This window comes from Poecilia latipinna, unplaced genomic scaffold, assembly GCF_001443285.1.
Source record: "Poecilia latipinna isolate Pla-1442-1.1 unplaced genomic scaffold, P_latipinna-1.0 Scaffold2072, whole genome shotgun sequence".
Lineage (NCBI taxonomy): Eukaryota > Metazoa > Chordata > Actinopteri > Cyprinodontiformes > Poeciliidae > Poecilia > Poecilia latipinna.
Genome location: NW_015114688.1, coordinates 6,027 through 17,204, shown reverse-complemented (window position 1 = coordinate 17,204; position 11,178 = coordinate 6,027). Strand labels below are relative to the sequence as shown.

The following is an 11,178-nucleotide window of genomic DNA, read 5'->3' as shown; positions in this document are numbered from 1 at the left end:
TTTTTTTTTTTTTTTTTTGTTTAAAAATTTTTGAAAATTTTCCGGGAGGGGTGACCAAAAAAAAAAAAAAAAAGCACTGCACACTGTAACTTTTACTGTTTCAGCTGAAGTGCAACAAATTAAACCTTTTAGCTCTTTTAGAAAATTGTGTTAAACTTGGAAGCCAATGCCATGGAAGTCTGGCTCAGCTAAACATTGACTTGCTAATGCTACAGCAAAGCATTTGTTTCATAAGGGTATTCATCTTTCTTACACCTTTGAAACAGAAGGCAAATATGCAATAGTGTGATATGCATACTCACATGGTTAGAGAAACATACCCTCACAAACACATAAACTTGTTTGCCCAAACCTTTGTGGTGTATTCTCCCTCTTTGTATGCATTAAAAGACATCTTGTAGTCCATCTTGGCCAAAGCGGGAACCTCGATGGACTTGTGTCCTATGAGGAACACAGTCGGGTCTGGTTTCTCAGGTTTAACTACCTCTAGCAGCACAGAGAACCTGAAAACAGAAAAATAGTCAATATATTTGTTAAAACATAAAACTATAAGTCTCATAGGACCGTGATAAATGACCATTTATTATGGCCTCATAAGAGTTGTTAAATTTTTCATCACCAGTTAAATACTAATAAATAAATATTATATTTTGGCATTCATTTCACTCCCAGGTTTTGGATTAGAGTCCCTATCATGCCTTCTTAAATTAACTGAGCTTCACGTACCTGTTGTTGGTCTATCGATCTATGATTTTAATCACTGTCAGACAGGGATTTCAATCACTTCCATGTTTCTGTTTGCATAATTTTACAGATCGTATTATTTTGCTGATTGAATGTATGACATTCACAGTGATAGATCTGGTGCCGTAGTTTGCAGTCTGACTTAAATAAAGTCAGAAGTCCAAGTCTGATTTTCCAATTTTTCAAGATCTGTGTTCTTTAGCTATGTCTTTAATGGATCTCATTATAGAAAGGAATCAGTCAGGATAAGGTAATGAGTCTGATTTACCAAAATTGTTATTCACACACAAACTAATCTAGATGAGAAAAGTCCCATAGGCCTTTTTTATATGTTAGATGAAATTGGAATTATCATAAATTATATAATTGACTTAGTGTTTTACCTCTGCAGCCTGGTGAGCCAGTTGTTGACTTGGAGAAGAACAGAGCTTTGGGTTTTGGCAGACACCTCCTGTGAGATGATGTCCTCTGCTTTTGGGGCAAACGCACTTCCTTGCAGATTGAACAGAATTCCCCTCCCACCAGGAAAAGAGAAAAAAACTGATCCCTGTGAAAAACACAAGTCTATTTTTTGACATTTTTACCCACTATTTTTAGTCCTAAATACAAAAATGCTTCCATTGAAAGTAATATTTTTCTCCACCAGGTGCTTGTTTCCATTAGTCGTCATGTTCAGTGGTCTGTACGTGATGTCAAATGTCTTGCTTTGGTTGGGTTCAAAGGTCATAAAGTGAGCAGCACTAAATTGCTCACCCTTGATTACAAGTATGACGTTGCAGGACTCACAAGTAGGGTTGGTTACGGACAGGGTCTGAGTTTGAGAGGTGCGCACTCGGCAAGTGAAATTTATCACCTGGAGACAGACGTTTTGCAAAATGTATAAAATTAATCAAACCTGCCAGAATTTCTCTGGCGACCAACAACATGTCCTCTGACGCACGTATTTAAGAGTTCAATAATAAAAGACATCTGCATCTAAGCACAAACAGTAATAACAATGCAATCCCTTCAGCTTTTGTTGGACTTAAAATTATAATTTCTATCAAACATCACGTACATGAGCATGATGCACATTTTCTTTTGTTGTGATGCAGCAAAAACAATCAACATGCTTTTACAGTCTTTTCAAAGACCTTTTGTCTGTCTACTTTAGATAAATAAATGTGAAAAAATTTCAACACAAGCTTTCTGACTTGTTTGATTCCTCGGATGCAGGACTTTAGGGGTACTCAGTTAATTAAATCTAACTGAAAGAAATTGTAGAAATCCTTAAGTCTGTCAGAAGCTCCTGAGTCAACCAAATGAGACAAGTCAATTACATTATATGGAGCTACCGTTTTAACCATTTACACAATGAGGAAAAAGCAACTGACATGGCAGCTTTTAGGAAAAATACTCCAAAAAAAAAAATCAGTCTAAATGTAAGTTTGTATCATTTTTTTTACAGCCCAGATCTATCTGCAATATTACATGAAAAATATAATTAAATCTGATAGATTCAACTTTGTTTTTAAGCATTAATAAACAGCATATTTACTTTAAAGTGCTTTACAAGGCAACTAACTCAATATCCTATTTAGAAGTGTGACTTCAAATCAGCAATCATGAGGAAAGATTGGAACCAAAAAACCTCCTTATCCCTTAACTAATAACCAAAGTGTGTATTAACAGTAATTATTTTAAAGACATGAAACATTTATGTTTGTATGTAAAGAGAGAGCTCAGTCTAACCTCTTTGCTGATGGAAGGTGGGACGCAGGAACCTGTGACCGTCAATTTAATAAGTGGGGAACCGTCGATGAAGCAGAACAGGTTCTCGTATCTGATGTCGTCACTGAGCTTCACAGGGGTAAAGGTCACTTCAAAGGGAAAGCCCTTGCCTGGGCAGATTTATCCTTTTACTGGTCTGATCGACAACTCTGCAGGGAAACCTTGGGTTTGCCAATGAAATCTGGAAGTTCAGTGAACCGAAGCAAAACAGGGGGAAGAAAATAAAGCCAACCAAAGTTGGTGTTTGGGGATGTGCTGATTCCATAAAAATACAGTGGGATATGCTGCTATTCAACATTACCTGACAGTAGTGTCACTAGCGTTCATCATGACAATCCTCCTGTTCGTCTGGCAGTTTTGGACCATAGCTCCAAAAGACACTCGGCTGCAGTCTAAATGGACATCCACCCCCTGGTATTTTTAAATTATAAATTACTACCAAATATTTCTTGAACAAAAACATCGCAATACATAATTCGCTAAGGGAATATTCTTGTACACACCGTAATGGTTGTGAGGGCAGATTCCAGCCAACCTTGTAACAGCCCTCAATGGTCAGCAGGTGGTGGAAGAACCCTTTGAACTCGGCCTGCAGCGCGACAGAAAAAGGAGCAATGTGCTGCTGAGGTGAAAACTGAATCTGCAGCTTGCAGGAGCCTCCACAAGATTTCAGCTTCATCTCGCCTAATGGGCTGACAGTCAGGTCCTGGTGGCAGGAAGGCAACTATTAAGTCTGGCTTCAGTGGACTCCAGTTTAAAAGTTGATAGCGTTTGTGTTGTGCTTACCTTTAGATCTAGAGAAGGATCGGAGTTCAGTATCAAATTGAAAGAAAGGTCAAGGAGGCTGTCATTGGCTAGGACGACCTGTTTGTTCACTTTTTCACCCAATGTTAGACATCCTAGTTTCATTTTCTTTCGTCAGAAATCAAGCACTTCCAGCTGGGACAAAAAAAGCATATGTTAGGGTCATGAAAATTATTTTGGACAAATAAGAGAGACCACTTTAGAAGATTATTAAAATATTTTTGGTCTCTAACTTTTGAATAAGCATGAGAGTCAAAAATGCATATGGCACACAAGTATTCTCAGACATAATGTACTGGCTGACAGTGTTTCATTCTGACTTACTGGTGCAGCTCGGTTTGGAAAAGCATGGTGTCTTTAAACTGGATGTTGCTGCTGAGCCACATATTGTCATTGAGTAAATTTGATTGTTTTCTTCAGACAGTCGTCTACTTGTTGAATTGGGACAGAACTAGACCAACATTAATGATTTAATGATAATTCCCGGATCTGCAGGATTTGAAACAGGTATGAATGTGTGCGTGAATGGGAATGACTGATCTTATGTAAAGCGTTTTTGAGTTTCCAGACAAGCGTTAAATAAGTCTGATGTCATTTCATAAGTTATTATGTAACTAACTGATAACATCCAATAACAGCGATTCTACATTTGTTGTCATGGGCTTGTATTTCAGTTTTGGCAGAAAGATTTTCAGAGACAAATATTTTATGCAGTTAAAATGTACTAGAACCTCAAGGTTACTTCTGAAAATCAAAGCCACAGTTTGGAGATGGATAAAAGGCAGGCTAGATCATTTTTTTGCCACTCTGTGCAGATGCTGTTTTAAAACTTGGCTTCTGTTTGCCTGATCAATAAGAGTGAGACTGATGGAAGGATGAAAGTAAAGGAAACTGATGGAACAAACTTCCAAAATGCAGAATTATAAAAGCTTTTCCAAAGCGCAACTATAGGTTAAGCACTATGTAGCATAAATACAGATAGGCTATATTGGAGAATCTCACTGAAAATAAATCAATAAAAGCAGTTTTAATCACTAAATTTGTACTGTCCTTGTTCAGATGCTGTGACTCTGTTGTTCACAAAGTGGTAAAAAAAAAAAAAAAAACAACCAACAAGGAAGTAATACAGAAAAAAATGCATCTTGCTGGGATGCCTGGCAAAATACTTATTTCTGAAAATTTTGTTTTATTAAACAATAAAAACTGACTTTAATGTTTCTTAAATTTCACTGAACTGCTGCCAGTCTTTTGAGTTACACTGATAATATGTTTAGGGCTTTATAGTTTGTACCTGGTTCAATCTTCAGATCTACATCATAGGCTTCAGCATGAATTGTTAAGTTTTCAGTATGCAGGATTCCAATAATTTTCTCCACATCGTATACCTAAAATAAAATTAATCAAATATGAGCAAAATCACACATTTTCATAATGCACATACAACTGGAATAAACAACAATTTCAACAGCTTTTTAAAAACAGGAATTGAGTGTGCATGTCTTACTTTATTGTGGATTTTTCAACTACACAAGGAATAAAAAATATACATGTTCAAATATATAACAGAAGTTGTTATAAAATTAATAAAAGTCATATTTTTTGGTCACAGTTTTGTGGATAATGTCTCTCACCTTCTTGGTCTTTTTCAGACTCATACAGTTTAAACCAGATATTTACATACACTGAATAAAAAGACATGTTTTTTTTTTCTCACTGTAAAAAGTTAAACCAAACCAGACTTCTCCTGTTTTAAGTTAGTTAGAATAAAAAAAATAAATAAATAATTACAATTTTCAGTCAGATCAAAAATCTGTTTGATCTGACTGAAATTCAGACAGTGAGCAAAAAAGTGTATGTGTATTTTTATTTGGTGTATGTGAACTTCTGGTTTCAACTGTACATGAATTCATGCAACTCTACAGGTCTGGTTGTCGCCAAACCTCTGTATGGATGATGAAAATCAACTAATATGTAAAACAATTTGGTAAATGACAGTTAACTTATGACGTAACAAGGGGAACAGGTGGGTAGGACAGGAAGACAAGGAAGATTAGGGTTCTGGAATGACCCCAACTACAACACTGCTAAAAATCTGTAGTCAATTAAAAGTCAGATTCGCCCCAGGAAATCAACTGGTTTATATGAACTCTACTAACTTTGTCAAGGAAAGGTATTGACATGTCCAACCAGATTTGTACCAGTAGCACTGAAAAGCTAAAAAAAAAAAAACACTGCAGTTCGACTACTGGGCATTTGTCCTAATATTAGTGGTGACATTTGAGTCAGTTTTTTTATATATATATATATATATATAAATTTCGTCCTATTTCTATTAGAGGAGATAAACTTGTGCACTCAATTCCTGTTTTCAATTTTTTTATAGTTGTATTTTACATAATCATTTGATGTGGTGAAAAAGAGAACTTTATATTTATGAGCACAGATGGTGTTTAGCTATTGCAATACAATAGATCAACATAGTGAGGTACCTCCAGTTGCAATTTCAACTTTACCTCGAGACGCAAGATTTTCTTAACGACTGGCTTCCTGGCCTTGAACTCCACACAGAGAGGGCAACAGGAGTTTGGCTGGATGACTCCTTGATCTTGTGGCACTACAAACTCGTCACCCAAGGTTTCCAAGCCCTGAAGCATCCAAGATAGTGGCAAAACAGTCTTGTTAACCATCATGATGCCACGACTGTCTTTCCTGTAGGAAAAAGAAAAAAAATGTGATGAAAAAAATGCAGTGTTCAGAGTATGCAGATGCAGTTTTGACTTCATCACAGTGACAATTTGTTTTCAAATCATCATACTACAGCTAATTTGGATAGTTAATTTAAAATTGCTAACCCACAACAGAAAAAAGTTGTCTTTATAGATTAGATTTACAATTATTGGGAGATATTTTTGTATCCATCCTCTTACACTTATTTTTAAAATAATATTTTGTCTTCATGCAGTGATGGTAGCCAGAAATGGCGATTAACCAGTGAATGGGCCTTCGAGACATGTGTGTGTTTATGTTACAATCACCTAAAAGTAAATCACCGCACCCACATTATGGGATTGTTAGTACCAACTGGCTGACACTCTGTTGAGTTGGGTCAGTCACTTTAAAGTCAACATATATGCACCTACTTATTTTACATTAAATGTTTTATGCAATTGTCAACATCTTGAATAAATCCGCAGTGTGACTCATTGATGGTATTATGTTGTTGGGGGCCTTTTTTCAGAGGGATCTTCACTGGCAGCATACATTTTTTATTAAAGTTTCATCTAAAATGTGTTGACAAAGTTTGGCTGGATACAAATTCTCACCAGACTTATCGATTGATATTAGTGACATTTTTAATAACCAATATATTGCAATTTGCACAGCTTCATGTTGGGTTGCATAGTTGCATATGTGTTCAAACATCAAAAAATGTTGAATAAAGGTTGTAGAGAAAATGTGAGTAATATAAACCAACTAACTGTGTTTATGTGTGTTATGAATTTATTTTTAATTTATATTTTTGTGTTAAGATCTGCAGCTAGACCAGAGGTAAAATCTGGTGTACTGTACCTTTTTTTAATGAGATTAATGTTCCAACACATTTTAAACAAATTAAAACTTAGGTTAATGTAAAAAAAAAAAAAAAATTCTCAAAACCTCTTTAAAATACATCAGAATGATATTTTTTGAAGGGAAAGCATAACGAGGCAGGAAGAGGTTTGTGTTTCTTTACATACTTGTGCAGCAGAATCTTGCCGAAGTTTAAATGGGTGCTGTCCAGCTCGAGTTCTGGTCGGACGCCCCAGCAAGAGATTTGGATGGTCACAGGCTCAGGAATGTCCTTGATATTACAAATTATGCTGCCTTTTATCTGTCCCCGTTTTGTCGGATATGCATAGACTGTCAGCACCTGATGAAGAGAAAGAATATTTACATATACATGTGTTTTTGTTGCATCATCTAATGTAGTCAACTAAGATCATTTCCATTGAGTAGTACTTCTTTCTGTCCTGGTGAGAGAGTCATTGTAGAGGGATCTAGCAGATACGTTGTGCCCTGAGTGTCATGTTGGAAACTGAACATGACCTCTGCCTCCATGCCAGAGTCGTTACAAATGTCCAGCCTCTCAGAGTTTTCTGGATATGTGTTTTTCTTATACCTGAAGACAATCATGGAAATCTGACATTAAAAATACATCAGCTGAAACAACCCTATTTGAAACTTTTCAGTCTCTCACCTGTCTCTAGTTTTGCTGCAAAGTAAAGGCCCAAACTCAAAGTAACCAGGTCTGATTACATAGGTCTTCTGAAGGCCTTCTTTCTCTTGTGGTACCTTCTTAGACTGAACAAAAACAATCCTGTGGAAAGATTAATGATGTACCATTCAAAGTGATTGATTGATTGAAACATTAAAAATAATCCCAATTAGCTAATTAACAACATTTGCAGCAGAGTACAGAGAAGTGAAATTAAATTGCCACATCATTAAGATTGTAAAACCTCAATTTCCCACACAACTTGATTGAATAATGCATACTGACTGGTAGTCTGTGGAGATGGAGGGATAGGTGCAAATTCCTCTGCATTTGAGTTGGTAAAGTTTGCGGCTCCCCACTGTCTCAAAGTTGAAGACCTGTTCAAAAACTCCGAGTGATTCAGAGTAGAACCAGATCTTCAGAGGCACCTCACCGCCAGCAGGTACAACCCAGCAATATGTGGTCAAACTACACATGGTTACACAAACACAATTAGACAGCTGAACAACTACTGCTCTTAAATAATTGTGAAGTGACTGGATAGAAAAATAGAAACTGCATAGAAGTGCATTGAACCTCTCTGAACTCTTCAATTTCAACGTCTTGAAATGTTTTTTCGGGGTTGTTTGAGTGTCTTTGCCCTTTTTGTCTTTGGTCTTGTAATCCTTGTGACGTTTAGCCTAAGCACACAGAATGTACGATTTCAAATGCCATAACAAACTAGAATGATCAAAATTTAGATGACTGATAACATGAATGTTCCTTCAGTTGGATCTTTATCTTTACTTTTTTCTTGAATAGGTTTTGGATACCGATGGAAAAAAAAAATTAAAAAAAGACCTGTGGAGTTTTTTTTATGTGAGGATTCCTCTAGATCTTTCTTATCATCATCCTCATCACATTCAGAGGGATTCAGGAAGGTGAAACATGTCTGATTAACTTTAAGTTGCTCCCTGTAGTTAGGAAAAGCAACAACAGAGAGATTGTTTGGGGGATCAACGGGGGGGCCATTTGGACCTAAACCCAAGTCGTCCTCTACCTGTACAGGGTGAAAGAAAGAAGCCATTTAGAATATGAAATCAACCTAATTATTGAAAAACATGAAAAATGCCTACCTCTTCAAGAGAAGGAAGTACACCGTTATTAAGCAGGTCTGTGGAACTGATACTCCCACTTTGTGTCACATGTGTCATAATTTGAGGGATGCTGTCCGGTGCTCTCTGGAGAGCCTTCCTGGGGCCTCTCCTTGTTCTCTTACTCATGTGTGAATACTGAGTGAAGATAAATGTGAATGTTGGCTTTAGTTTGTTGTAATCTCCACATTTCTGTTTTTCAAAATTTCTGACAAATTTCTCTTCAGCTTTTGAAGAGTTCCTATGCCTTTATTTGAACAAATATAATATACCAAGGTTCACCCTGAATTTATGCCGAATATTTTTGCAGTGGGGGAAAAAACAAAACCAAAAGAATAAAATTAGAATATGAGAAAAGAAGGACGTAAAGTGGGACACAAAGAAGAAAGAAAGACGATTCAAGAGGTGGAGGTATGAAGGAAACAAGGGAGGAAGAAAACACAAGGAAAGACAAAGGACAAAAGAGGGAAATATATTTTCGAGGAAGCTAAAAAGGACAAAAGGAAGGAAATAAGAATCCATTCAAGGGAGGAAAAAAACAGACAAGAAAGGAAGGAATGTGCTGTACGGCACAGGGTAGTAAAGAGGAAGGAAGGAGGAGGGGGAAAAAATGGCAACTGGAAGATTTCACAACATTTAGATGCTGTATGAGCGTGTGTCGGGGGCAGGTGATCTAATATAATGTACTTCTTTTGGCAGAACCTGTGACCGTCTGAGTGCAGGTGTGAACATACACAAGTTTCGTGGCAAATTCAGTCGGATTCTTGGGAACACTCCCACCCCGGTTAGCGTGACCTCCTGGGGAGGTAAGAAAGCCACCTGGAGCTGAAACTGCTTCTTAAACACTTCAGGGATGCCAGGCAGGTAAAGTACACGCAGGTGCTTCTCTGAACCAGCACTAATGTGACCCTAGCAACACAAACAAAATGTTAAGTGATAAACTAAAATCACACCAGGAAAAATTCACACAGGAGATTATTATGATTGACTCACCACAGATGGAATAATTACGGGCCACCCAGGTCTGATCTTCAGCCTCTCGTGTTGTTGACCTTTTCCTTTTAAATGCTGTGCATCTCTGTCGTCATCATCTGCCTTAATCAGCACTCCGTCTCCTTTATCGACCCCTTTGTTCTCCTTTGCGTTTGGAAAGTATGTGACGTTGAAGTCAAAGTCCACTTTGCCGGTATTCCTAACACACATTTCGACTTCACTGACACAGTGAAAGAGCTGGAAGAAGGAGAAAGGAAATTAAGACACTATAGCTTGAAGATCACATGAACAGAGCCTTGTGACAATCAACACGTAAACTATTCCATCTACTTTTGAGTAGTAAACACAAAGTAGAAAATTGCAACCTAGAAAAAGAGTTGTCAAGATGTTTTTTTGTGCTTGAGGATCATAAAAATAAAAAGGAATTTAATAAAAATTATAAATGCTTCAATATGAATGAACTGGCCTGTTTCAGGTCAAATTTCTGATAATAAAATAAGAAGAGGAAGAGAACGAAGAATGCTGAACAGACAGGAGGGTTGGATAAATGTTCTGCTGAATCGCTTTTTCACCTAAATAAAAAAAATCAATGTGTCCTTGTTTTGAATATCAATGATAAGTCCCAGTGGCTTGCATACGTAAAGAGAAGGTGTAAGTGAACAAGACAAAAGTGTGGAAAACTGATTGAAGACTGTTGCATTTAAAGTTAGCAACTCATCTAGCTTCCCCTGTAGAAAATCTATATAACTACATTAATTGAACTGATGAATATTTATTTATAAAAAAGCTGGAAACCTTGCATTTTTTCCTTTAGAGTTATTTGATATTTATTATTCCACTTACAATCCCAATGGACTATATTAGAGTTTGTGGTTGTAAAGTGACAAAACATTCAAAAGTTCAAGTGGTAGGAATACTTTTGCAAGGTACTGTAGCAATAATATTACACTGCATGAGCTGAGTAAACTCAAACAAATCACACAAATCAGTCTTACAACCTTTAATGGGGTCAGCATCACCAGGTTGTATTGCACTATGTATCATCTTATCAACATCTCCAAACAGTAAACTGGCTTTGGGAAACACATAACACATCGATGAGCAAACAGATGAAAAAGAAGATAAAAAGCAAAGTATAACAAAATAATGGAAATAACTTGATTCTTCAGGTGATGCGTTTCAAGTTATAAGATGGTTCATTCTTGATTGACGTGCAGCAAAACTGAAGTTTAAACGTTTATGAGATGTACAACTCATGAGAGTGCTTCCAGACCTCTCTCTATTTGTGAGGTCAATGTGCAATGGTTAGAAATATGAAAAACACCGCTGGATGGGATCACTTCATGTTCATCAGCTGGTTGGAGAACTGGTCCAGACCATGTGGGAAACCTCTGTTGTTAATTCATCTCCTAAACTCTGACAGTTTTCAGTATTTATGAGAAGCAACTTAAAGTAAAGTAAAAAAAATTCTCTTCTAAA

At 36.7% G+C, this 11,178-nt stretch overlaps 3 protein-coding genes across 5 annotated transcripts in view; all 3 read right to left on the bottom strand.

Moving 5' to 3' along the window:
* LOC106936070 (hydrocephalus-inducing protein-like) overlaps positions 1-3,448 on the bottom strand; it is a 13,347-nt gene extending 9,899 nt beyond the window's left edge. The window contains exons 1-7 of one of the 3 annotated variants that reach the window (XM_015016858.1): positions 3,301-3,448; positions 3,050-3,220; positions 2,816-2,925; positions 2,476-2,695; positions 1,388-1,597; positions 1,128-1,291; positions 353-503 (exon numbers count right to left, since the gene is read on the bottom strand). In XM_015016858.1, coding sequence (XP_014872344.1) covers positions 353-503; positions 1,128-1,291; positions 1,388-1,471 — 399 coding nt within the window. In that variant the 5' untranslated portion in view covers positions 1,472-1,597; positions 2,476-2,695; positions 2,816-2,925; positions 3,050-3,220; positions 3,301-3,448. The remainder of the gene's footprint in view (positions 1-352; positions 504-1,127; positions 1,292-1,387; positions 1,598-2,475; positions 2,696-2,815; positions 2,926-3,049; positions 3,221-3,300) is intronic. The other 2 variants (XM_015016856.1, XM_015016857.1) reach the window with 2 other exon arrangements.
* LOC106936068 (hydrocephalus-inducing protein-like) lies at positions 2,321-8,386 on the bottom strand. The gene is made up of 8 exons (XM_015016854.1): positions 7,859-8,386; positions 7,556-7,675; positions 7,318-7,477; positions 7,056-7,228; positions 5,832-6,027; positions 3,050-3,220; positions 2,476-2,583; positions 2,321-2,332 (listed from the first exon to the last, which is right to left on the bottom strand). Exons 1-8 carry the CDS (start codon positions 8,047-8,049, stop codon positions 2,321-2,323), a joined length of 1,131 nt encoding a protein of 376 aa, XP_014872340.1. The 5' UTR covers positions 8,050-8,386.
* The window catches only part of LOC106936067 (uncharacterized), a gene marked incomplete at its 5' end in the record, with an annotated part of 7,679 nt that continues 4,749 nt past the window's right edge, over positions 8,249-11,178 (bottom strand). Inside the window, 3 exons of the mRNA XM_015016853.1 lie at positions 8,249-8,253; positions 9,441-9,615; positions 9,700-9,936. Coding sequence (XP_014872339.1) covers positions 8,249-8,253; positions 9,441-9,615; positions 9,700-9,936 — 417 coding nt within the window. The remainder of the gene's footprint in view (positions 8,254-9,440; positions 9,616-9,699; positions 9,937-11,178) is intronic.